The sequence below is a fragment of the Malania oleifera genome, chromosome 8 (genome assembly GCF_029873635.1).
Source record: "Malania oleifera isolate guangnan ecotype guangnan chromosome 8, ASM2987363v1, whole genome shotgun sequence".
In the NCBI taxonomy this organism is placed as follows: domain Eukaryota; kingdom Viridiplantae; phylum Streptophyta; class Magnoliopsida; order Santalales; family Ximeniaceae; genus Malania; species Malania oleifera.
The window spans coordinates 37,118,202-37,145,973 of NC_080424.1; the positions used below are offsets into that span (position 1 = coordinate 37,118,202).

Below are 27,772 nucleotides of genomic sequence, written 5' to 3' on the forward strand. Positions count from 1 at the left end.
GGGGCCCGGAGTGTTATGAGACCAATCATACGTCTCTGATACTTTCACGTAGCATAATTAATTAAATAACCTCAAACAAAATACCAGAGTTCTATATTTACATATGTCATCCCATAAAAAGGTACATCCATATACCGTATCACATAACCAGGTCAAAATATATATTAAGCATAAAACTAAACACATATCTATTCTGGTATCCACTCACCAAAACTAACTCCGCCCTAGAGCTATCTAAACTCGACCACCTGGAAGACCTGAAAAGATTAAATAATCGACGGAGTGAGACACCTCTCAGTAAGAAAGAAATAGGTTACAACAGTGTGTGGCTAAAGTGTTTAATATAATTACAAAATACACGTACAATCGTATTTCACCATTAAAAGCAACAGAGAAAAAATGCACCCTTAATCACATCATTGTCAACTTCTCTATCAGCCAATCACATACACACATATATAATTATTTTTACTAATAATTCCCGAGCATAGGGAAGTCTACCCGCCATACAAGTAAATTCCCTTTACTTTAGTGCTAACACCAGGGCATTCACCTTTCTCAGTAAGCACTCGGGTTATGTATTCAGGTAAAATCTCCGAGAATAGGGAAGGTCACCCGCCCATACAAGTGGTTTCCCTCTGCTCTGGTACCGACAAATAATTACCAGAGCACTTGCCTTCCTCAGCAAGCTCTCAGGCGGACTAATATACTTTACCATAAATACTTATGCAATTAAATTCACACGTAACCAATAATAACCATTTCACAAAGTTCCATATGTACACACATCAAAATCAATCCACACAGGATTTACACATTCCACATTCTCACCCACACAGGGTTCATATCCACACAGAATGCAACGTCCACACAGGACTGGTCTACACAGGACTATCATACATACAACATACACGTCCACACAAGACTAATAACCCACACAGGTTACATGGTCCACACAGGACTAATCAGCACACAGATTACAACACATGCCACCATGTTCATGGTAAATAGGTAAAACAAACTCCTCATACCACTACCAATGTTTTACCCCCCAATATAAACGCTTATATAACGACCTCCTCTTACCACTGCTAACGTTATATGACGGTTATATCAGGTACGATATAACGACCTCTTCATACCACTACCAACGCTATATCGCAATTTACATGAACCACAGCACAAATCAAAAGCAAATCCAACTACTCAAACACATCTACCATAGTATACACAATCAAACCGTATCCACAACCAACCAGTATTTCCAACCAAGCAGAATTTGCAACCCAAACAGTATTCACAAACACACAATAAAACATAATTCTGTAGTATTCACAACCATTTGATTGTCAAAGTTGTTTTCATGCCACACGGTTTTTCCCAATATAATATACAATCAAAAACAGTATTTTCAATACCTGCACTGTTCAGAAAATTATACCTAAATATATAAAATTCATACCTAAAATTAGCCAATTTAAAATTAATAAAAATATTGTTATAAAATATTTTCCCTTACCTGCTCCTCAAGTTCCTACCTAAAATCGAACAAACACGAGACCTTATAATCCAAAAATTCCCAACTTACTCAAATCTAAAAAAAAACACTCATTTAATGTTTCCTAGGTTCCATATATCTCAAAATAATAATAAAACCTTAAAATATCTCACTTACCTTGGTTTTGGGACGTTTCCAAAAGTTCTCAAATCAAAATTATGTTCTGTCTATGTTGTAGAGAATCTTCCTAAGAGTCTCGTGGTAACTTCCGATCGTCGGACCGGGCTAAATCCGAGCCGGATTTGAAGAGAGAAGGAAGAGGGGTCATTTTTAGAGAGAGAAACAAAAGGAAAAATGAAATCCTTCGCTGAAATTCTAATTTTTGCCTACTTATAGGAAACTTGCCACGTGACCTTGTCAACGAGACATCTAGAATCGTCGACGAACTCAAGAACACCGCTCATGGACGAAACCGGGAGCTTGTCGACAAAATTCATATATATGAGAACCTCTCTCGGTAAACCCTCGTCGACGAGACATGCATACTCAGCAACGAGGCTTAGAAGATTGCTCATCGACGAGAAAAATCCAGTTCGTCGACGAGTGTCTTCTTATTACCCTTTTTAAATTCCTTTTCCCTTTCTTATATTTCCCTTTTTTCCTTTTATCATCTTTCTTATTATTTGAAACAGTTAAAAAATTTTCTGGTCGTTACATTCTCCCCTCCTTAAAAGAATTTCGTCCTCGAAATTCGTTAATTACCCATTTACAGAACTAAAAAGCTAACTAACCACATTCATATATTTCAACCAATTCAAACATATGCAACACCGAATCATGCAAAGTCAAACAAAATTAATACACATGCTAACACAGACATATTACCTAAGCCTTTAGTGTTTTCCTCCTCAGGTGTACCCAACATATAGATAAGTATCGGGGCACCGCCACCACGAGGCACCGGGTTGTTCCTCTTATTCTGATTCGGAGCAGGTGCATTGTTTGATAATTCTCGATATTCTCGAGCTATATGACCATATTTGCCGCATCTGTAGCACACGACACCCCTATTTTGGCATTCTCCCCAATGTCGCTGGTTACATCTAGGGCGGTGGGGGCGTGACGAATCGCCCTATCATCCTCGATCGTTCTTTTCCGACTCCTGACCTGCAATATCTTTGTCTCCCCTCCACGACTATTGTCTGACATTTGTTTGGGAGCGGGGAGACACAGGTTTTTTCCTTCGTTCTGATGCCTCTACACCTCTCTGCAGACTCGACTCTGCAACAGTAGCTTTCTCCACCAATTCTGCGAAATCTTGAATCTGAAAACACGTCATGTGTCATGAATCCTCTGATTCAGACCCATTTCAAACCGCCTTGCCTTTTGGTACTCATCTAGAACCATAGAAGGTGTGAAGCGAATAAGTTCTAGAAATCTAGCAGCATACTGCTGAACAGTGAGGCACCCCTGAGTCAAGTTGAAAAATTCTTCTGCCATCGCATTCCTGGTGCTGGCGGGAAAGTATAGGTCGTAGAAGACCTGCTTGAAATGACCCCAGGTCATCACTATAGGTACCGCTCGTTGTTCTTCCAACAACTTCACTACATGCCACTACCGTTCAGCTTCTTTGGCCAGCTTGAAGGTGGCAAAAAGAACCTTTTGCTCCTCAATGCAGTTCAACACTGCCATTATCTTCTCCATCTCTTGCATCCACGTCTTAGCCTTAATCGGGTCGGTGCCACCCTCAAAAGATGAGGGTTTTAGATGAATGAATTGATCAATTGTACAGCCCTAATGCACTAGTGGGTAGTTTGATCCCCCGAAGTCTCGTCTCATTTCTTCCCTAACCTGAGGAGCTATTCCTTGTAACAGTCGAGAGGTGTCAATCTCATCCCCACTGGAAGCTCCCAACTCACTTCCTCCTCCTTCATTCATGCCTTTGCCTCTAGGATCCATCCCTGAATATAAATATACAACAGAAGCAATTTAGAATCTCCACATCTTAATATATCTCTGACATAATCATAACACATAAAACCAATTTAATATCTAAATCCTCAATTAAATATCCAACATCCAATTATCCGCAATCATAGTAACCTTCAAATTCAAATTCCAAATTTCAGTCTCTCCGCTTGGAAACATCACCGTTGATGGATTTACTGTAGTTTTCTAAAACCATCAACTGATTCAGAAAATCACAGAAGTCCGTCAAGGGATTTCTGCCTCCAAACTACGAAACAAACTCAAACTCTTGTTAGTGCCTTAATCTACCCATTCCTACCCTTATCCAACTCAAACTTATACTCTAGTATTAATCCCCCTAAAGTTCGCAAGACCATTATGCTCTGATACCAACTATAACTCCTTAGACCTACCACGTGAGGCCCAGAGTGTTATGAGACCAATCATACGTCTCTGATACCATTCACGCCGCATAATTAATTAAATAACCTCAAACAAAAGACCAGAGTTCTATATTTACATATGCCAACCCATAAAAATGTACATCCATATACCGTATTACATAACCAAGTCAAAATATATATTAAGCATAAAACTAAAGACATATCTGTTCTGGTATCCACTCACAAAAACTAACCTCGCCTTTGAGCTTTCTAAGCTCGACCACTTGAAAGACCTGAAAAGATTAAATAATCAACGGGATGAGACATCTCTCAGTAAAGAAGAAATAAGTTACAACAGTGTGTGACTGAAGTTTTTAACATAATTACAAAATACACATACAATCGTATTTCACCATCAAAAGCAACTGAGAGAAAATGCACCCTTAATCACATCATTGTCAACTTCTCTATCACCCAATCACATACACACATATATAATTATTTTTACTTATAATTCCCAAGAATAGGGAAGTCTACCCGCCCATACAAGTAAATTCCCTCTGCTCTAGTGCTAACACCAAGGCACTCACTTTCTCAGTAAGCCCTCGGGTTATGTATTCAAGTAAATTCCTTGTCAATAGGGAAGGTCACCTGCCCATACAAGTGGCTTCCCTCTGTTCTAGTACCCACAGATAATTATCAGAACACTCGCCTTCTTCAGCAAGCTCTCAGGCGGAGTAATCTACTTTACCATAAATACTTATACAATTAAAGTTACACGCAACCAATAATAACCATTTCACAAAATTCCATATGTACACACATATCAAAATCAATCCACACAAGATTTACACATTCCACATTCTCACCCACACGGGGTTCATATCCACACAGATTGCAACGTCCACTTAGGACTGGTCCACACAGGACTATTATACATATGACATACACGTCCCCACAGGACTAGTCCACACAGGACTAATAACCCACACTGGTTACACGGTCCACGCAGGACTAATCAGCACACAGATTACAACCACCATGTTCATGGTAAATAGGTAAAACAAATTCCTCATACAACTGCCAAAGTTTTACCCCCTAATATAAATGCTCATATAACAACCTCCTCATACCATTGCCAACGTTATATGATGATTAATATCAGGTACGATATAACGACCTCCTCATACCACTGCCAACGTTATATCGCAATTTACATGAATCGCGGCACAAATCAAAAGCAAATCCAACTACTCAAACACATCCACACATCTACCACAGTATACACAATCAAACTGTATCCACAACCAAGCAAAATTCACAACCCAAACAGTATTCACAAACACATAATAAAACATAATTCTGTAATATTCACAACCATTTGATTGTCAAAATTGTTTTCATGCCACACGATTTTTTCCAATATAATATATAATCAAAAACAGTATTTTTCAATACCTACACTGCTCAGAAAATTATACCTAAATATATAGAATTTATACCTAAAATTAGCCAGTTTAAAATTAATAAAAATGTTGTTATAAAATATTTTCCCTTACCTACTCCTCAAGTTCCTACTTAAAATCAAACAAACACAAGACCCTGTAATCTAAAAATTCTCAACTTACTCAAAACTCAGAAAAACACTCATTTAATGTTTCCTAGGTTTCATATATCTCAAAATAATAATAATAAAACCTTAAAATATCTCACTTACCCTAGTTTTGGGATGTTTCCCAAAATTCTCAAATCAAAATTCTACTCTGCCTATGTTGCAGAGAATCTTTCCAGGAGTTTCGTGGTAGCTTCGGATCGTCAAACTAGGCTAAATCTGAGCCGAATTCGAAGAAAGAAAGCAGAGGGGTCGTTTTTAGAGAGAGAAATAGAAGGAAAAATGAATTCCTTTGCTGAAATTCTGATTTTTGCCTATTTATAGACAGCTTGCCACGTGGCCTCATCAACGAGCCCAAGAACACCACTCGTGGACGAAATCAGAAGCTCGTCGACGAAATTCAAAACCTCTCTTGGTAAACCCTCGCCAACGAGACATGCATACTCGGAAAAGAGGCTTAGAAGATTGCTCATCGACGAGAAAAATCCAATTCGTCGACGAGTGCTTGCTTGTTACCCTTTTAAAATTCTTTTTCCCTTTCTTTTATTTTCCTTTTTCCTTTTATCATCTTTCTTATTATTTTAAATAGTTAAAATTTTCCGAGTCATTACATTAGGAGCCCAAACTATGTGATTGAATAAATACTCCTCTATTTGAATTTGATATTGATCTTACAAATATTGTTAAGATTGTTGAGATGGTGCTTATTGTAAGCAAAAGTTTTTTTTAAGGCTCATTTAACTCCTTGTTTGTCATCATAAAAAATGGGGAGATTGTTGACCTTACAAGGCTTAACATCTTGTTTTGATACTAACAAACAAGAGAAAATTAATATATTTGGTTGAGTAATGACATTTCAAGACTCACAAGGATCAAACATGTAAATACAAGGTCAATGATCCATTGCAAGCTTATATTTCAAAGAAGGATAATCATATGAAGCTTAAAGCATGGATTTCAAGAGAATATTTTAAAACTTGAAGAATATGAGAGAAAGCTTAAAAGTATATCAAAACTTAAAGAAAAGCAAGAGAGGCGAAAGAAAGCAAAGCAAGAGAACTCAAAGAAAAGACAAGCATGAAGACTCAAGCGCCAAGAATGTTCAAAATCCTAGAAGTTTTTATGTAAGTGATTTATATTGTAAATATCTTTTGAAATATTTTTGAAACTCTTTTATGGTTGAATATGGACTTAGAGACCAGATTTTTAAAACCCTGAAAAATGTGTTTGACAAGCTATATTTAAGTCTTTCAAATAACAAAAGAGTTTAAAAATCAAAAATGAAAGTTTTTGGAATGGCTCAGCCAACTGACAGAAACTATATGTTGAAAACCTGCCCAACCGACTGACTATTTTAAACTAGGATCAGTCAGCCAACTGACAACCTAGTCTGCTCAGCCGACTGACATTTTTGAACGTGGTTCAATTAGCCGACTGACAATTTATTGAATTTATTTTCTAGTAGAAAGAAGGGTCTCAACCGCCTGTCCAGCCAACTGACTCTATGAAATATACTATCCAGTCACCTATCTAGTCGACTAACTCCACGGGATTTTAAATTTTGAACTTCAACGGAAAAATTCTAAAAATTAGTTTTTCAAATGTGAACGTTATAAAAACTTGGTGGACACTCCAAGTAACTTGGAGAACAAGGAAACTAATCCTAAAAAGTCTATAAATACTTCCTTAATCCCAAGAAATTAATAACCAAGACAATCACACAGCACACTTGCATTCAAACTCTCAATCTCTCTCAAAGTTCTCTATTGCTCATACTCTTGTTTGGGGAATTCATCTGAATTGCTGCTAAAACATCAACCTACGGTTCTCATACTGAGTTTTCTCAATCACTAAAGGACCCTTGGTGCTCTCTAAAGCTTCAATTCTATTTCATATTCATATTTAAATTCTTGAAGTACATAGTGTTGAATTTGTACTAATCTGCTCTGTTTTGAGAGTATTCTTGTATGCAGTGTTTATTTCATATCTTTTGTAGTTCTTAGACGATTCGAGGTGTTCGGATCGTTGACCAAGCGTGGGGTATCACTTGGAAAGGTGTAACTTTAGCCTAATTGAAGGAGTGACCGAGTGAGGGGTATCACTTGGAAAGGCAAGCTCTAACCTACTGAAAGAGTGTGTAACTGTGTTGTTTCGCCCGAAAAAGAAACTAGTTTAGTAAATCCTTTGGTTGTTTGCCAAAGGCGAGGACGTAGGCTTGGGATAAGCTGAACCTCGTGAAAACCCAGTGTCACTCTCTTTCCCTTACTCTCTTTACTTTCAGCATATATAAACTGCGTGAATGTTTTTAAATTCCTTAATCATAAATACTACGAAGTTTGGAAATTGAATAACCTGAAGTTTAAATTGTTTTTGGGCTTGCAAAAAATCGAAAGGAAGTACGCTGGTTTATCCATACTTTACGGAAATCGTAAAGAAGTACGTTGATTGGTTAAACACCCAAAGACTCTTTAACTGAAAGTTTATTTAAAGTCTAAGCTTTTGAAAGAGTACTGGATTTTATATTATACTTCATTTTGAAAAAGCAAATTCATTATTACAGGACTTTATATCAGCAAACTTTCATATATATAAGGCTGCAAACAAATAAAAAGCTGAATCTCATTTTGTAGTTGATTGGTTTGGTTGATTAGTTGGTTACTTGATTGATTAAATAATTGTGTGGTTGTGAATTATATAAAGACTTAAGTATTTATTGTGTATTGAAAAAATTAACAAGAAGTAAAAAATTCATTAAAAAGAAGTAAAAGAGGTTGAGGATTCTTAAAAGAAATTAAAAGAAAATTTTTAAACCCAATTGACCCCACTCTTGAGACCACACCTTGGTTTTCAGGAATTTCTGTATTTCTTGAATAATTTTGTACAAACCAATACAAACTATTTATAATACAATCTCTACTCTAAATATGGAAACAACCTCCTAAAAGAATTTCACTCAATAATATACAATAAATACACCCTAAATCTCTTTAATATACACAGAATTTCTACACTATTTAATTGAATTATCTAATATCCCGAGTTGCAAATTAACGGTGGATAGTTTAAAGCAACTGCAAAGTACTAAACTGAAATCACAACTATTAGACTCACAAACTGCATATCCGCTCATATTGTGAGCATTTTTAAATTACAAGAGTTCAAATATAAACAGCTTATAATAAAAAAAATTTAGTCAAATTGTGTTCAAGTTACTGCTAACTATGTGGCTTTATTAGAAATTTGTAGATTATACGTCAACAAATTGATTCACACAACAATATGTAAACCAGATTTCACTATTTAAATCAGTAGATAAATTTGCTTCCCAAAAGCACCATCTGTGCTGAATGTTTGGTACTTCTGGTCCGACAGCATCTAAAAACTCCATGAAACATCAAACCATTCATCAAAGATGTCATGACAGCCCAGTTTCAAGACAACTGTGATCAGTTCAATTTCCTCCATCAAATTAAATTTCAGCTAAATGCATGAACTTTACCGGGCAATAATGACATTTTTCGACTCAGCAAGTCTCAGCTGGAACGGATTGAGGTAAAATTTGAACAAAAAACTATATAAGAATATAATAATTTACAATGAAAATCATTTATACAAAATAAATGTTATTCTAAGAAATGTCTATGCTGCAAACCAAGCTTAATTAACTCACTGAAGAATTATAATTATGGGGGGGAACTGAGTAACTTACCAAATGGAAAGTGTGGATGAGCAGATGATGCAACATTAAATTCTAATATGCCATATGCAGATGCAATCATGCAGTTTTTCTCTTGTAACAAATGAATGATGGGGCCTCTTTCTATAACAAAAGTCAATTAGATAAGTTACAATAGCAAACAGGAGATGATACAAGTCCTAAAAAAAGTGAAAGCAAATAACTTTTCAGGTTGAATCCGAGAACACAAAATAAAAATAAAAACAAAACTAATTCTTTTATGAGCAGTAATTAAAGTAACACTTAGGAATTTCAGAGTAATTTATATTGTAGACTGAAAGTTATATTGGTCCACCAGGTGTACAAATGGTCAAAATACACATGGGGAAATTAACAAAGATTTGATATAAACAAGCTTGCCATTAAATGATGTAATAGTGTACAGAATTTTACAGCTAATATGTTGCCAAGACAACTTCAAAGAGGGCTTTGTCCAGAAGAAGCCCACAGATCTTGATCATGGGTTCCACTGTTAACATGCTCCCAGGCGAACATCAACATGCTGCCCATGAATTCAGCAGAAAAATGGTTCAAAGCAGAAATTTTTTTTGTTTTGGAGAGGGTGGGGGGGGGGGGGGGGGAGATGAAAGATTGAGAGAGAGAGAGAGAGCATCATCATCTACCACCCCAACAAATTCTAATCGACATATCACAAACCTAGAGTATTGGGGAAGCTCTCTTTGATTTCTTCTTCCACTAATCTCTAACTAAGCATTTGCACTTCTTTTGATGCTCAGCGAGTTCCTGCCATAATTTTGGATTTCAATACTTGAAGATTGCACTAATAAAATACATTAAATCCAGATATAATATTATGCATCACGTCCTTTTATCTGTTTGGGTCAAGGATTTTATTAAGATGAAAACAAAAAAGAGAAGAAAATCAACTTCCCAATTTATTTTCTCTACAAATCAAATATCATTAATAATGAAAATTTGTTGAAAAATACGAAAATCAAAGCTTAATGACATGTAAAATAAATTTTTTGCTCATTAATTTACTACATATTTTGTTTCCTTTCTCACTTTCCTGGATAACTAATATAAACAAGTAGATTCTTTAACATGAAGCTTTTCTTTCCTTAATATTTTCCAAGTTCCAAACAGGGCCTTGCAGAAAATAAGTTTCTCTGCCAAGAATAAGGAGGAAAAAGAAAAGGGATATTGAAGTCATTTCAAAATGGTGGATGAATTATTTCAATCCTTGCTCTTTCTCTGGTATTTTCAGTTACATAGCCAAACAGAAGTTCACATTAGTTTCAAAGCAAGAAGTACCTGAATTTGATTTTGTAAAAACTTCACATATTCTACTGCCTCTTCTAACATATCTGCTGTATTAGTTTGCTGCAAGTAACAATAGCAAAGTTGCTTTATCAAAGTTATGGAAGATGATGAACATACCTTATTAAGGACAATATGCTAAAGGCAAATACTTTATGGTTGATGTAGTATTTATGTATTTGAAGAAATTAACAACACGAATATGATCAATTTGAAATGAATGAAAATTTTAACATGCCCATGAAAAGAGAAGGGCATGCCCAAGAAAAGAGAAGGCAGTCATATACTCCAAACAGCAACAAGGGCAAACTCATACCCAACAAGGGGAAAAAATTTCTACAGAAGGAATGACTAGTAAAATTGTTGCAGCACTGGAAAGGAGGCTACGAGAGAACAGTCTCAAACCTGAGGGATTGGCCACTGTTGAGATACAATCTCACCTATGACAAGGACATTATTTTGATTCCCCAGCTCCCCTACATCCCTCTTCTTCTTTTTTCCTTTCATTTATTTATTTTTTTTTTTTTCCCCTCTCTTTTATCCTCTAGAGGGAAGGAGAAGCAATAAATTGAAGTAACCAAAGAAACCATCAGAATGGTTGGGATTCTATACTAGGTGTTAATCACTCATGTGAATCCATAGAAATTTATTTCTCATTTTCTCATTTTTATGCCTTGTGTGAAGTTTCACATTGGCGATATAGAGAGTTTCTTTGAAAGGATCAGTGGATTGGGGATGCTCCTGATCTTGTTCATTTGCACTTGTTTCTTTCCATTCTCTTTCTAGACCATGTAGAACAGTCAGGACTGTGGAAGCCTCAAGCAAATCTTCCCATTACGTGTTTCTTTGATCATATTAGTCTTTCTTTGATCATCTAACTCAGGATCTAATGGTGCTCATATTCCTCTGCATTTACTTATTTGGAAAGCCAAGACTCCACCCACAATCATCATTTATCCAGTTTGATGTCCTTAATTTGATTAACGCCAACAATTTACCTTAGTTAAGAAGACTCCATAAAGCTTTCTTTCCATATATGTGCATGGTCATTATTTCCAAACTAATGAATCAAATGCAGATATTCTTTGTTGTTTTCTCCCTTGGAGCATTTGGCTGAAGTTCTATGGTGTGTTGGGGAGTGTTTGGTGTGTCTCACATCTTAGGAAAGCTTTTCCGTTCAGCGAAAAATACATATATATGTCAAGGACTTTGGTTATGGTAAGGAGGGGAAGATATGTAAAAGAAGGAAAAGAATATTTACCTTTGAATAATAATCTATTGAATTAGGAGATGTAGCTTTATACAAGAGATTTCCTACAATCATGCTAATCTATTCTAGGTAGTCTAAGTTAAAAGGCAACTAAACAAATATACAACTAATACAATATATTTGTCCATGAATGGCCGGATATTTTGTCAATGAAAGGCCAGATATCATTGACCTTCTCAACACTCCCCCTCAAGTTGGAGAATGAATGTCAAGAACTCCAACTTGTGCGTCATAGTTGAGAAAGATTCCTTTCCCAATGGCTTGGTGAACACATCCACAAGTTGGTTTGTTGCAACATGTTTGGTTACAACTGAACCATCTTGTGTTTCGTCACGAATAAAATGACAATCCATCTCTATATATCTCGTTCTTTCATGGAAAACGGGATTTGCTGCTATATGTAAGGCAGCTGTGTTATTACAATATAACAATGCTGGCTTTAGATGCAATATTCTCAAATCTGTCAATAATGAGTGTAGCCAAGATAACTCAGAGCATGTACCTGTCATGGCTCTATATTCGGTTTCTGCTGAAGAGAGAGATACGGTTTTCTGCCTCTTTGTCTACCAGGAAATAAGAGAAGATCCCAGAAAAACACAATAACCCGTAGTGGATCTACGAGATATTGGACAAGCAGCCCAATCCGAATCAGAAAAAGCTCGCAAAGATAAATCATTCTGAGAAGGAAAAAACAAACCTTGTCCTAGAGTGCTTTTCAAATAACGCAACACATGCAATGCAGCTTCCATAAGTGGTTTGCGTGGTGCATGCATGAATCTACTTAACAAATGGACCGAATAGGTGATATTTGGCAGGGTAATAGTCAAATAAATTAGGCATCCAACAAGTCGCCTATACTGAGATGGATCTTTAAGCAATTCACCTGAATCCGAGAGCTTTATGTTTTGCTCCATGGGAAATTTCACAGGTTTAGCACCCAAAAATCCACCATCTTTTAAAAATTTCAAAGTATATATTCGTTGCGAGATGGAAATACCTTTCTTTGACCGAGAAACTTTGATGCCCTGAAAATACTTCAAATCACCCAAATCTTTAATCTGAAAATGACTATGCAGAACTTGCTTGGAGCTAATATGGCATTGACATCATTACCCGTAATAAGAATGTCATCAACATTTATCAACAAAGCTGTACAAAATTTGCCTTTCCGACATGTGAATAACGAGTAATCTGCTTTCAATTGAACAAATCCAGCAGCTTGGATAGCTCATAGCTGTAAAGAACTTGGCAAACCATTGTCAGGAAGCTTGCTTTAAGCCATATAACGACTTGTGAAGGCGACACACTAGATTCTTCCCCTATCACCGAAGATCAGGAGGTGGAGACATATAAATTTCTTCATGGAGATCACCATGAAGAAAAGCATTGTTGACATCAAGTTGGTGAAGAGACCAATTATGGGCAACTGCTAAAGCCAATAAACAATGAACAGTAATCATTTTAGTAGTAAGAGAGAAAGTGTCGTGGCAATCTATACCTTCCATCTGTGTGCAACCTTTCGCAACCAAACGAGCTTTGAAACGCTCAATAATGCCATTCGAGTGTCGTTTGATTTTATAAACCCAACGACAACCAATAGGCTTCTTACCAGGAGGAAGAGAAGTGAGGGACCAAGTGTGGTTGGCTTCTAAAGCGGCCAATTCAGATTGCATTGCTTCTTACCAATGGGAATGAGAAGCTGCTTCGATATAAGATGTAGGCTCAATATCTTGATTGACAGCAGCAGTAAAGGAGCAATGCTGTGGTGAGTAACGATGATAAGAGACAAAATTGCTAAGGGGATATCGCGTACCTTTTTGTGGACCTGATAAAGGCGGAAAATGGTTGGGAGACGTCACTTGGTTGCAAAAATAATCACGTAAAGCCATGGGAAGGTGACGACGTCGTTGAGAACAGCGTAAAACTGGTTCGGGAGGAGGACTAGCAGTTGATGGCTGAGGAGAAACTGGATTCGGTGGGGAGGGTTGTTGGACGGGAGAAACAGGTTCCGGTGCTGAGGGTTGTTGGACTAGTGGGGAAGGATCGGATACAAAAAGAGAAATCACAGGGTCTGAATTTGAGGAAGTGGATGGAATGGACTCATAAGGAAAAATAGTTTCATGAAAAACAGCATCACGGCCAGTGAACATTTGATGGGTGGCAAGGTCATAGAGCTTGTAAGCTTTCTGACCAATTGGATAGCCAAGAAAAATAAAAAGTTTGGCTTAAGGAGCAAATTTATGGGGAACGTGCACATCAGTAGCATATGAAAGACACCCAAAACCTCAAAGATGGGAATAAAAGGGAAGCTTGCCATAAAGTTGTTCAAAAGGAGTTTGGCGGGAAAGGAGTGGTGTGGGCAAACGATTAATTATATGAATAGAAGTAGAAACACATTCTGCCCAAAAATGTAAAGGAAAGTGGGCTTGAAAATGAAAAGCTCAAGCTGGCTCAAGAATATGGCAGTGCTTGCGTTCTACAACCCCATTTTGTTGACGAGTATAAACTCAAGAATGTTGATAAGTGGCCCTTTTTTGTTTAAAAAATTCCCACATAGAGAAGAATTCTCCACCATTATCGATCCGAATGTTGGCTATAGAAACATGGAATTGTGTTTGGACAAATGAGAAAAAAATTGACAAGTAAATGTTGTGTTTCACTTTTGTGATGCATAAAAAATACCCATGTGAATCTAGAATAATCATCCACAATAATCAAAAAATATTTCGCACAAGAAAGAGAGGCAATTTTGTAAGGGCCACAAATGTCATAATGAATTAATTCACAAGGTCTAATAGACAAAATTGAACTAATACAAAACGGAAGTCAACTTTGTTTTGCAAGTACACAAACATCACAAGCATTATTAGATTGGAAAGGGAAACTTAACAAATGTTTTACCATAAAAACTAATCTAGAGAAAGACAAATGCCCAATCGGCAATGCCATAAAGCGGTGGAGGAGGTGACTTGAGAACTAGGTGAATGGCAAGAAGTGGCTGTTGCGGATGGAGTTTGAGGTTTTGGCTTCTCTGATGCTAGCGCAACCAAGTAATAATGTTTGTCTCGTTGTTCACCCAAACCAATCGTCGTCCTTGTCATCAAGCCCTACAAAATACACCAATAAGGGAAAAGAGGTTACTGAACAATTGAGATCTCTGGTAACTCAACTCACAAACATTAAACCCACCTTAAACGATGGCACACCAAGCACATTTTTTAAAGTAATAGATGAATTCAAAGGTAAATTCCCAATGGATGTAATCGGAGCCCGTTCTCCACTTGGCATAGCAACTGGTGCCAAAAGGGTGTTCTTATTGCTGTTGACAAGCAAAGTTGGAGATGAAGTAATGTGGTCTGTTGCACCACTATCAACAATTAATTGATGGAGTCACAACACTGTTTGTAACAAACCTGAGGAAGCATCTGCAGCATTAGCTTTAGGATTGACGGATTGTGTTGTCCCTTTTCCCTGCATGATAGCTAAGATTTGCTGGATTTGCAAATCAGAGAGCCCATTTGTCACCGACGGCACTTCCTGCATTATTGGACCCTCCTTGGCATTATTGACTGAAGACTAATGACTATTGTTGTGCTTGAAATGAGTGCTTCCTTGATTGGACCTGTTTGATGCATTTCAGGGTGTTCTGGTGGGTACCCATTCAGCTTTCAGCATGTTTCTCGCACATGATGGTCACGGTCACAATAAGAGCAATGCAAAGGTTTTCGATTAGATGAGTTGGAACGAGAAGAAGAACCTTGTCCACATTGAACAGCCAGAGCCACTAGTTCAGCCCTTCGAACAACCATGTCTGAGTTCTCCATCATCTCACGTGCAGCCCCCAAGCTTCGCTGCTTCTCTTCTTGTACAATGGAAGAGTAAGCCTTGGCAACATCAGGTAGTGGATTCATCAATAGAATTTGCCTTCAAATTGCACTGTAGAACTCATTGAGTCCCATGAGAAATTGTATCAATCTGCGTCTCTTATGGTCCGCCCCACAAGAGCAAACGGTGTCATTATAGGATCCTAGTTCATCCCATAATTTTTTCAGCCTTGTGTAATAAGCCACAACAGTCATCTGATCTTGAGCAAGACAAGCAATGTCCCTCTCAATCTGAAAAATACGAGGGGCATTGCTTTGACAAAAACGATCCCGAAGGTCTTCCCATACCTCCTGGGCGGTGGTCGAAAAAATGATGCTATCTACAAGATCCTGTGTGAGCGAATTGAGAATCTAAGAGAGGATCATATCATTGCATTTTTTCCACGAAGCATAGTCGTCTGGTTTGGCTGCAGCAAACGGCATTGTGGTGGTCCTGTCTATGAAGCCTAAGTTGGATTTAGCGTTCAAATAAATCATCATGAAGCTACACCATGTCGAATAATTATCCCCATTACGGGGCTTGGAAACAAGCACCGTTCCTGGATGATCGGAATGGTGAAGAAAATATGGATTGGCATCATCAAGCTTGCCTTCATTCGAAGATTGCTCGTTCACCATGATAATGGGAAACAACGATAAAAGGAAGGCAAAAGAAAGAGGGGGGAGAGCTAAGGTATCGTTCCCTACTCTGATACCATGTAAAAGAAGGAAAAGAATATTTGCCTTCAAATAATAATCTATTCAATTAGGAGACGTAGCTTTATACAAGAGATTTCCTACAATTACGCTAATATATTCTAGGTACTAAGTATAAAAGACAACTAAACAAATATACAACTAATGCAATATATTTGTCAATGAATGGCCAGATATTTTGTCAATGAAAGGTCAAATATCATTGACCTTCTCAACAAGATACTTCGAAAATGTCATACACTTTACTTTAGTCTGGTGTATTTGTTGAGTAGTTGGAGCCAGGAGACGCGTGTGTGAGCTGGTGCCGCGTGCAAGCTAGTGCAAGCTGGAGTCGCATTGAGTTGTGTCTACCGATTTATTGTGATTCCTCCATCACCATTTAATGTAATTCCTCCAGCCATCTATAAATAGAGAGGTGTGTGCGAGTGAAAAATGTATAGAGAAGAGAGATAGAATGCAGAAAAGAGAGTGAGGTAGAGTACAGAGAGAGCTGCCCGAGAGTTTGTATTTTTCTCCCGATTTCATAGTGGATTATGGTGTGCTCCGTGGACGTAGGTCAATCTAGACCGAACCACGTAATTTCTGGTGTCATATATTTTTTTGGTGTGTTTTTTTTCTCACAGATTCCAAACAAGTGGTATCAGAGACTGGATCGGAGCAGAAACACCAGATTGGAGAAATTCACTGAAAGCAGAGCCCTGTCCAGTGTCTTGAAATTGAATTTTAAGACCATCATCACGTTCATCTCGTTGAGACAAAGTCAACAGTGCAAACCTGAGCTCGAAAGGAGCCCAGACGGCACCACACACGCCAACACGCGCCACGCCAGAGTCATCCGTGTCTTCACGCGCCGATGACCTGCCAACCACACGCCCACACGCGCTCCATGCGTCTTCCTCACCCGGCTGCTTCGACCCGACCCGATAACCCGCTTCAGACCCGGACCATACCCGACCCGGATCCATACCGGTTGATCTAGACCCAACCAACCAACACGCAGCATCCCTGTCAGTCGCCAGGTGGCAACCGCAGCAACTGACACGTCAGCGCTGCCACGTCATCTAGTGGGACCCACAGAATTTTCCAGTGGGTGGGCCCCATAGTGCCACGCCAACGCCACATCCGTAGTGGACCCCACACCCTACCACATCAGTAGACCGCATCTTGACGCCGTCAAGAATATTCCGTCAGTCAGAGGTATATTCGGTTAAGTTTGACTGTGTTTGACCAGATTTGACCAAGGGTTTGACTGGGTTTTTTAAAGCCGTTTCGGAAGACTTAAACCATTTCTAAGGTTTTCAACCGTTCCGGATCCAACCGTGCTATCCATTTTAGCTAATTCCATCTCTAGGTCAGCAAATCGAGATGTCGAACAAAAAGAACTCAAAGATCGAGATGTTTAACGGCACAATTTCGGTTTCTGGAAGATGCAGATTGAAGATTACTTATTTGAGAAGGAGTTGCACTTACCATTGAAGGGAAAGTCAGGATCTATGAATGAGGACGAGTGGGAGTTGCTTGATTGGAAAGCTCTCGAAACTATTAGAATGACGTTGTCAAAGTCTGTGTCATTTAATATCAAACACATATCATCCACCAAGTCTCTAATGGATGCGCTTTCTAACATGTACGAGCAGCCATCAGCCGCTAATAAGGTACATCTTATGAAAAGGTTATTTACTATGACCATGTCTGCAAGTGAAAGTTCTAGCAGACATTTGAATAGTTTCAACGAGTTGTCAGATCAACTCACTTCAGTCGGGATTACATTTGATAGTAAGATTCGTGCCCTACTGATTCTCAATCAGTTGCCCGAAAGTTGGAATGGTATTGTTACTGCAATCAGTAGCTCCGCAAGAAAATCAAAGCTAGTATACGATGAGGTCGTCAGCATGATTTTGACGAAAGAAATCAAAATGCAGTCAAACCATGGTTCTACTTCGAGTTCAGCCTTGAACATGGAAAGTCGAGGTAGAGGAAGCAGGCATGGACGATCAAACAATCACGGAAGATCTAGGTCCAGGCGGTCCAAATCCAGAAAATCCAAAGGTTCTCAGGACACAGGTTCTCAGGGCACAAAGAATATTGAGTGCTAAAACTGTAGAAAAACTGGTCATTACAGAAACCAGTGCAAAGGTCCGAAGAAAGAATATGAGACGAAGGCGAAAACAGAAGCAAATGTTGCTTCAGAAAATGATGATATGTTGACCTGCTCTTTGGAGAGCAAAAAGGAGTCTTGGGTGTTAGACTCTGGAGCTTCATTTCACGCCACTTGCAATAGAGATTGCCTAGAGGAGTATACACCAGGTGACTTCAGTAAAGTACATCTTGGCAATGATCAACCTTGCGACATTGCCAGCAAGGGGACAGTGAAGATCAAGATGAAAGGGTCAGTATGGAAGCTGAGAAATGTCAGATATATTCCAAACCTAAGAAAGAACTTGATCTCAGTTGGTCAACTGGCAAATGAATGATATAACACAACTTTCATTGGTGATGAATGGAAGATTTCGAAGGGTGCACTGACGATTGCACGAGGTAAGAAAAGTAGAACTCTTTATGTAACCCCTAATGCATGCATGTCTATTACAATTGCTACAAGAAATGATGATAGCAACATTTGGCATCAACGACTCGGACGCCTAAGGGAGAAGGGACTCAGGGTGATGCACTCAAAAGGAAAGTTAAGTGATTTACAGTCAGTGAAGATTGACACATGTGAGGATTGCATACTTGGGAAACAGAAGAGGGTCAGTTTCCAAACGAACACCAGTACCCCAAAGAAGGAGAGACTTGAGCCAGTCCATTCAGATGTATGGGGACCAACGACCATTTCATCCACAACTGGGAAGCATTATTTCATAACATTTATTGACGATCATTCTTGGAAGGTATGGGTTTACTTCCTGAAAAACAAATCTGATGTCTTTGATGCTTTTTAAAATTTGGAAAGCAATGATTGAAAATGAAACTGGTTTGAAAATCAATAAGCTGAGAACCGATAACGGTGACAAGTATGATGACACCGGGTTCAAGAAATTCTGCTATGAGCATGGTATCAAAAAGGAAATAACTGTGTCAGGTACGCCTCAGCACAACAGCGTAGCCGAACGGATGAACAGATCGTTGACAGAAAAAGCCAGAAGCATGCGTTTGCAGTCAAGCTTACCAAAGATGTTTTGGGCAGAAGCAGTCAACACAGCAGCTTACTTGATTAACAAGAATCCATCAGTACCATTAGACTATAGACTACCAGAAGAAGTATGGAGCAATAAAGAGGTAAGACTTTCACATTTGAGAGTTTTTGGTTGTGTTGCATATGTACATATTAATGATCATGTCAGGAATAAGCTTGATCCAAAATCCCGAAAATGCACCTTCGTTAGTTATGGTGGAGATGAATATGGGTATTACATTTGGGATAATGAAAACAAAAAGGCGATCAGCAGCAAAGATGTGATTTTTGATGAAAAGGTAATGTACAAAAATAGACACACAACAGAACCTATAGAGTTTGAAACAACCTACGTAGATGTGGATGATGTCCTAGAAGGTGTAAGGACACGTCAGCGGAACACCGAGAATCCTCAGCAGAACACCGAGAATCCTCAGGCAAAGGAACATGTGGAGTAGATTGTTGCACCACTACCTCCTACTCCATCTCCAGAGCTTAGGAGATCTTCTCGGCAACATGTACCTAATAGGAGGTATGTGAATCATTTACTTCTTACAAATAGAGGAGAACCTGAATGCTATGTTAAAGCATGTCAGACAGGAGATTCGAGCAAGTGGGAGCTTGCAATGAAAGACGAGATGAAGTTTCTTACCTCCAACAAAACATGAGAATTAGCTAAGTTGCCCAAAGGTAAGAAGACTCTTCACAACAAATGGGTATACAGGATCAAAGAAGAGAATAATGAATCCAAGAGGTATAAAGCCCAATTAGTAGTCAGAGGTTTCGAGTAGAAAGAAGGAATTAACTACACTGATATTTTTGCACTAGTTGTGAAACCGACAACTATCAGATTTGTATTGAGTATTGTTGCCTCAGAGGGCTTACATCTTGAGCAGTTGGACGTGAATACAGCATATCTTCATGGTGACCTTGATGAGGAAATTCATATGCAACAGCCAGAAGGTTACTCAGTTAAAGGCAAAGAGAATCTTGCGTGCAGATTGAATAAGAGCTTTTATGATCTCAAACAAGCTCTTAGGCAATGATACAAGAAATTTGACAGCTGTATGCAGAGGAAAAATTTTTAGAAGTGCAATTCCGACCACTGTTGCTACTTCAAAAGGTATCATACTAGCTATATTATCCTATTGTTATATGTTGATGATATGCTAGTCGCAGGATCAAATATAAAAGAGATCAGAAAATTGAAGCAGCAATTGTCAGAGGAGTTTGACATGAAAGACTTGGGTCCTGCAAAGCAGATTCTTGGGATGTGGATCTCAAGCGATAAGCAACAAGGTACGTTGCGGTTATCTCAATCAAAGTACATTAGCCGTGTTTTACAGAGGTTTAACATGAGCAGCGCCAAAGCAGTAAATACACCATTGGCAGGTCACTTCCGTCTCTCTAAGGATCAGTCTCTCCAGACATATGAAAAAAAAGATTTCAAGGCTAAGATACCATACGCCTCAGCCGTTGGAAGTCTCATGTATGCTATGGTTGGTACCAAACTAGATATTGGCCAAGCAATGGGAGCTGTCAGCAGGTATATGTCAAATTCAGGGAAAACTCACTAGGAAGCAGTGAAATGGATTTTGAGATATCTACGTGACACTATTGATAAGTGCCTATGTTTCAGCAAAAGCGACTTGAAAATTCAAGGGTATGTATGCTGATTTTGCAGGTGAAATTGATCATTGCAGAAGCACCACCGAATATATATTCATTGTTGGCACAACAGCTGTTAGTTGGATGTCACAAATACAGAAAATTGTTGTTCTATCCACTACAGAAGCTGAGTACGTAGCAATGACAGAAGCAAGTAAAGAGATGATTTGGCTTCAAGGTTTGTTAACAGAGCTCAGAATAAAGCAGGAAAGAAATGTTTTGTATAACGACAGTTAGAGTGCGATACATCTGGCAAAGAACTCTGCATTTCATTCCAAAACCAATCACATTGGATTACCTTATCATTTCATCAGATCTCTATTAAAGGATGGAGTGTTGACACTGGAATAAATCCAAGGTAGCAGGAATCCGACAGATATGTTGACAAGGTGGTGACTACAAAGAAGCTAAAGTTGTGTTCAACTTCAGCTGGTATTCATTCCTGAAAACATATTTGAGCACATCATTTAACCATAAACTGGTTGAGAAGGCGTCTCCGTCTCCTAGTGGGAGATTGTTGAGTAGCTGGAGCCAGGAGACGCATGTGTGAGTTGGTGCCACGTGCAAGCTAGTGCAAGCTAGAGCCGCGTTGAGCTATGTCTGCCGATTTATTGTAATTCCTCCATCACCATTTAATCTAATTCCTCCAGCCATCTATAAATAGAGAGATGTGTGTGAGTGAAAAATGTACAGAGAAGAGAGGTAGAATGCAAAAAAGAGAGTGAGGAAGAGTGCAGAGAGAGCTGCCTGAGAGTTTGTATTTTTCTCCCGGTTTCGTAGTAGATTATGGTGTGCTCCGTGGACGTAGGTCAATCTAGACCGAACCACGTAATTTCTAGTATCATCTATTTTTCTGGTGTGTGTTTTTTTTGCTCACAGATTCCTAACAGTATTTGGTTGCGGCAGAAATCTAGAACATTTAATAGGCAAAGGGTGTCAATTCTCTTGGTTTCACGTAGGTTACTTCTTGTCTTCATTCTGTTGCTCTAAACCTAGCATATATAAAGGAGTGCAGCAACTGATATGCAAAGAGACTAGAAGGCTTCATTACTTCAGTAGTTTGTTTCTCTTTTTTACTTTTGTTCATTGTAGAAGGTTTTTTTTTTTAATATATATATAACTGGAGGAGGATATATTGTCCTTTTTTATGAACTACTCTCTCTGTCTTACTAGAGTTTATTTGCTTATCTAAGAGATTTTAAATCACCAATGGTGTTCTTTCTGCAAAATTTCATGGCTACAAAATTTTTCAAAAATCAAGAAAATTTCCAATGTTACAAATTCCCAACAAAAGTGTCGAGTTGTGGCTCATATTCAGAAGATATAGTTTGAAAATTCCAAAGGGATGAATATTTGCCAAGGTAGAGATTGTTGAATTGTGGCTTATTTTCAAAGAGTATAGTCTGAAAACTCCAAAGGGGTGATTATGCTCCAAGATGGAGATTGTTGAGTTGTCGCTCATATTCAAAAGGTATACACTTGAAGGTTGTTACAAATTAGAATCATGGTATAATACAACTATATATCATATAAGGATATGGTACAATATGTTAGAGTCATGGTGCAATACAACTATATATAATATGGGGTACGATACAGTATGTTAGTGTCATAGTACAATACAATTGTATATCATATGAGGATACAATATAGTATGTAAAGTCTTGATTCAATACAACTATAGATCATATGAAGGTCTTTTGGGATTTCATACGGGGCTATATATACACATTGTAGCCGAGAGTTGAAACCCAGGCCCAAAGCAGTTGTTCCTCAATAGTGAAAATTGTGCAGGGACTCCATGGACTTAGACATATTACCGAACCATGTAAATTTGTGTTCTTCTTCTCTCTTCGATTTTTCTCTCCTATCATATTTGCTCTGTGTGTGCACGCATAATCTTAGGGCGTTATTTCTCAACAATTGGTGTCAAAGCTGACGGACCAAATTGAGCTCGAGTGTTCATGCATGTGTTCCTGCGGATGTTGATCCCATAGAAGATGAGTGGTGGATCCTACAAATGCTAATCCTGTAGATGAGTGGACTGCCATGGTTTCATGCTCTTTCCCATGGTTCAGTAGTGACTGCTAGTTGGTTGCATGATGGTTCATAACTATGGGCGAGTAGCATCGTAAAAGTCAAGATGTAAAGCTAATGCTCCTAACATGCTAACAATTGGAGGACAAAGTATATAACCGAGGCCAATAAGGATCATCTAAGTCTGGAAGATGAATTCAAATAGGGTAAAAACATAGGACGTAGAATTGGTTCGAAGACACATAGAATGCAATCTGTGGCACATAAGGCGTGGGAGTAAGGTCCACTTGAGCAACTGTTGGAGAATTTGATTTGCTCCCATGAGGGAGATGGTCTTCGTTCATGAGGGAGCAGTTGAAACTAACAAATAAGGGGAAGATTGTTGAAAATTCCACTTGTGAGCATGCCCAAGCACCAGGTTCGTGCTTTTTTTTTTTTTGGATTTGTGTCTAGATCGTAGCAACGATGAGCGAGGTAAAGACCAAATTTGAAAAGTTTTATGGTGAAGGAAACTTCAACCTACAGCAGATGTAGGTAACTGATTTGTTGGTTCAACAGAAGGTTTATAGGGCTCTAATAGGAGAGAATCCGAAGAAGATGAGCTCGCCATAGGATTTGGAGGTGAAGGTGAACGCAGCGGCGATGATAGCCGATGGTGGTAGCTGCAGGATTTGGAGGCGGATGTGGATGCGGCAGCGGTAGTAGCCACAGGATTCTGAGGCAAACACGAACGCGGCGGCAGTGGTGGTAGCCACAAAATTTAAAGGCGAACATGGACATGGACATGGCGGCAGTGGTAGCCGCAGGATTCTGAGGCAAACGCAAGCCATAGGCTGAGGCGGTGGTGGCCGTGATAGAGCCATAGGCCATGGTGGCAGCGGCAGTGGTAACCGCAGGATTCGGAGGTCAATGCCGACGTGGTGGCGATAGTGGCCGCGGTGGAGCAAAAAGATACGATGTTTATAGCCGCAAGATTCAGATGCGGACGCGGACGCGGACGCAGCAGCGGTGGTAGCCATAGGTTTCGGAGGCGAACAAAGACGCAACACAGCGATAGCAGCAGTGGAGCTATAGGCTATGGTGGTGGTGCAGCTTCAGGTGAAGGTACAATTCTGAAAACACCAAAAGGGTGAATATTCATCAAGGTGGAGATCGTTTAGTTGTGGCTCATATTTGGAGGGTATAGTTTGAAAACTCTAAAGGAGAGAATATTCGCTAAGGTGGAAATTATTGAGTTACGACTTATATTTAGAGGGTAGTCTGAAAACTCTAAAAGGGTTAATATTTGCCAAGGTGAAGGTTGTTACAAATTAGAGTTATGGTGCAGTACAACTATATATCATATGAGGGTACAGTATAGTATCTTAAGAGTTATGGTGCAATACGACTATATATCATATGAGGATATAGTACAATATGTAAAGAGTTATAATGCAATACAACTGTATATCATATGAGGGTACAATACAGTGTGTTAGAGTCATGATTCAATACAACGATATAGCCAAGGCAGCTGTTCATTGATAGTGAAATTGCAGAAGGACTCCGTGCGCGTATGCATATTGCCAAATCACGTAAATTCATGTTCTTCTTCTCCCTTTGATTTTTCTCTCATGTCGTATTTTCTACATGTGCGCACGCATAATCTTAGGGCATTATTTCTTAAAAAGAAAACATATAAATTGCTGAATTTTGTTTCTATCTGATGCACAAAATTCTTTTTAAATTCAATCCTCTATGTAAACCATGACTAACCTCAAAGATCTAGTTTATGATCCTATCTATGATCAACAATGTTTTTGTCTCAAGTTCGAAACAAGGAGGAATAGGAAAAAGCAAGGGAGTGGGAGATGGACTACCTCCTATTGTGTAGCCTAGGGCTGATGGGCCTCCAATGGAGCAGGAAAAACATAAACCCATCTCAATCTATCTCAATCCATTCAGTGTGCCATTTTGCTTGGTTGACCTAAAGCCACACAACAAATGTAAACAAGGTTATGGACCATTTGTTTGCTCTTAATAGCCTCTTAACTAGCTGACTGAACTAAAGCTACACATTAATCAGTCAAAAATGAATTTTTAAGTGACTCTTCAAGGCTATATGCTCCCATCTTTCAAGCTCTCATGAAAGCCACTCCCTCCCTCCCTCCTCTCTATTTCCTGCTTTTGTTGAAGCATGAGCTTCAATTTTGAGGTGCACAGCCCACACCATTGTTTCCAACATCAATCTCATTTCTTATTACCCAAACTCATTTAGTTGTTCTCTCTTCCCTGGTTTAAGATCCCCAGAGGCAACATCTGTTACAAAGAGAGGTTAGAGATGAACCACACCTCTTCCAGCAGCCATTAACAAGCCTGTTTCATGCTCTACTATGTCTGAACCTGTCGCTAAACTTGAATACAATAACATGAGGAGACCTGTTGTTGCTTATTGGATCCATGCAAAAAAGAAAAAAATGATGGGGAGATAGAAAATTGCAGACAGTCAAAGCAGCATGCGTACAGGAGTCAAATTCCAATAATCTTTAAGAAGTTAACAGAAGGACTGAGAAATACAAGAAATATTTAATAATTTGAGACTAAGAATTTGGTATAATGTGGGCTAATAATTCCACTTCTCCTTGTTCTCCAATGCCAGTCATCCAAAGATTCAAGCTTGAACATTTCACAATTGTGGATCAACCATGATCTCTAGTTTCCCAAGCCTACACATGTGGCTCTCAAAGTAACCCAGTTGAACTTGAAGTCCAAGACAAAGGTCGCTTTCAAATTGTTAGCAAAAACCTTCTATATCATATTCAATTTAATATATTAAAATAACATAATCTCCTAATCATGTGCTATTTTGGTAAATGAAAAAGGCATTTCACTCATGATGATTTAGTTCTCAATTTTCAAACCAAAAATCTGGTTAAACAAAAATATGTCAATTAAAAACCATGTGAGTTCAAGCTCATTAACCTTTGCAGAAGTTTCACTAGAGTGCCTATTATACATGTTGACAAGATCAACTAATCCCAAAAACAGCAGTGTATTGTAATACTAAAAGCACCAAATGACTAATGATTAGTTGATTACAAAGTAACAGCTGAAATCCCACAAAGTCGAATTCGATCCAAATTAAAAAAAAAAAAAAGTAAAATAAAATCCATGTAACAATGCAGACAGATTTACCTTGTCCATGTTAGGCACAAGCTCCTGAAGCTTCCTTATTCTATCACTGATTCGAGTCCTCCGAACCTAACACAAAAGACTAACCAATTAACATCCAGAAAAATAAGATTGAGAAAGATAATAATAAGCAAGTGAACTGATTGGGCTACCCTCATTGCAATGCTCCCAGGGTGTGGTGCATAACACAGCAAAATAAGATTGGGAAAGACAAATAATAAGCAAATGAACTAATTGAACAACCCTCTCTGCAATGCTACGGGGGTGTGTTGCACAGCCACGCTTTGCTCGAACCCTGCATGGTACGGAATCCTCCAAAATTTTCTCCATCTCCATATCCAATAAACCACTCATTGCACCAGGTAGCTGCGCACTCTGCTCTACTTTCTACAGTTCAGATAAACAGATCACTACTCCGTTCCAAAAAAAAGGCAGGCAAAAAATTGAATCTCGTTTTTGTAATTATCTAGAACCCAGAAAACAGAAAAACTCAATTGCCTCAGTTGAGCCAATTTCCCTTTACAGAAAAAAAAAAAAGGGAGAAATTTGAGCAAATGATTTCTTTCTTTTTCCCACACGTTCTCTGGAAGCAAACAGAGCATAAATGAATCCAAATGCAAAAACTGAATAAAATTAGCTTAATCCGTGCATCCTTACCAACTGGGCCGAAAATTTTGCAGAAGCTTGTTGTGCTTTTTCCTCCCTCTGCCCCTTACCAGACGCGTCGACTGACGACGGCGAAATATAGTCATAATTCGCCGGAATCCCGAAGTTTGACAAGTACCCCTCAGACTCAGCACCTAGGAACCCCGCAGGAGAACTGTTCTGTCGAAGAAAACCCATGCCGGAGCCACCGGACCCAGCTTCGTACAACCCTGAATCTGCGGAAGACGCATAATTCCCGGAGTTTCGGGTACTGAGTGTCGCTGAATGGCCTGCCAAAAGCTGAGAAAGACCCTGGTTTGGCTTCAAAGTGTCATCTTCCTCCTCTTCTTCAAGCAGAGCATCTAACCAGGTGGCTGGAGCTGAGCGGAACCGGGTAAGTACTCCACCGCTGCTCCCGCCACCGCCGCTGCCGCCACCTCCACTTCCAGCACCACCGGCAGGTGTCTGTTGCATCTGCTTCTTTCAAATTCAAACTAATTAGTTCAGGACTCGAGAGCTTGGCTGTTGCAGTAATGGAGAAAGGAGAAACCTTGGTCTTTTTCTTGCTTTAATGCAGCTTTCTCTCCGCAGAGCGTGAAGGAAGATCAGATGGTCCCTCCCCTGCTTTTCTTTACTCCGAGGCTACTCAGCAGCACTCAACAGCGTCAGCGTGATAATCCCTGTGATTTAGTGCTACTGAGGTGTATGCGCGCCTCACAAGTGATCAACACAAAATGTCATGCTTGCT

The 27,772-nt window shown here is 38.9% G+C and overlaps 1 protein-coding gene across 7 annotated transcripts; it reads right to left on the minus strand.

The window, feature by feature from the left end:
- Positions 1-49: 49 nt before the first annotated feature.
- Positions 50-27,709, minus strand: LOC131162319 (transcription factor bHLH80). Of its 7 annotated transcripts, none has more exons than XM_058118659.1 (6): positions 27,037-27,684; positions 26,623-26,766; positions 26,383-26,448; positions 10,473-10,541; positions 9,855-9,941; positions 50-257 (listed from the first exon to the last, which is right to left on the minus strand). In XM_058118659.1, exons 1-5 carry the CDS (start codon positions 27,496-27,498, stop codon positions 9,894-9,896), a joined length of 789 nt encoding a protein of 262 aa, XP_057974642.1. In that variant the 5' UTR covers positions 27,499-27,684; the 3' UTR covers positions 50-257; positions 9,855-9,893. The 7 variants fall into 7 exon arrangements, with proteins under 7 accessions (XP_057974642.1, XP_057974645.1, XP_057974643.1 ...); XM_058118658.1 differs by lacking the exon at positions 50-257 and adding an exon at positions 9,538-9,699; XM_058118662.1 differs by lacking the exon at positions 10,473-10,541.
- Positions 27,710-27,772: the final 63 nt, after the last annotated feature.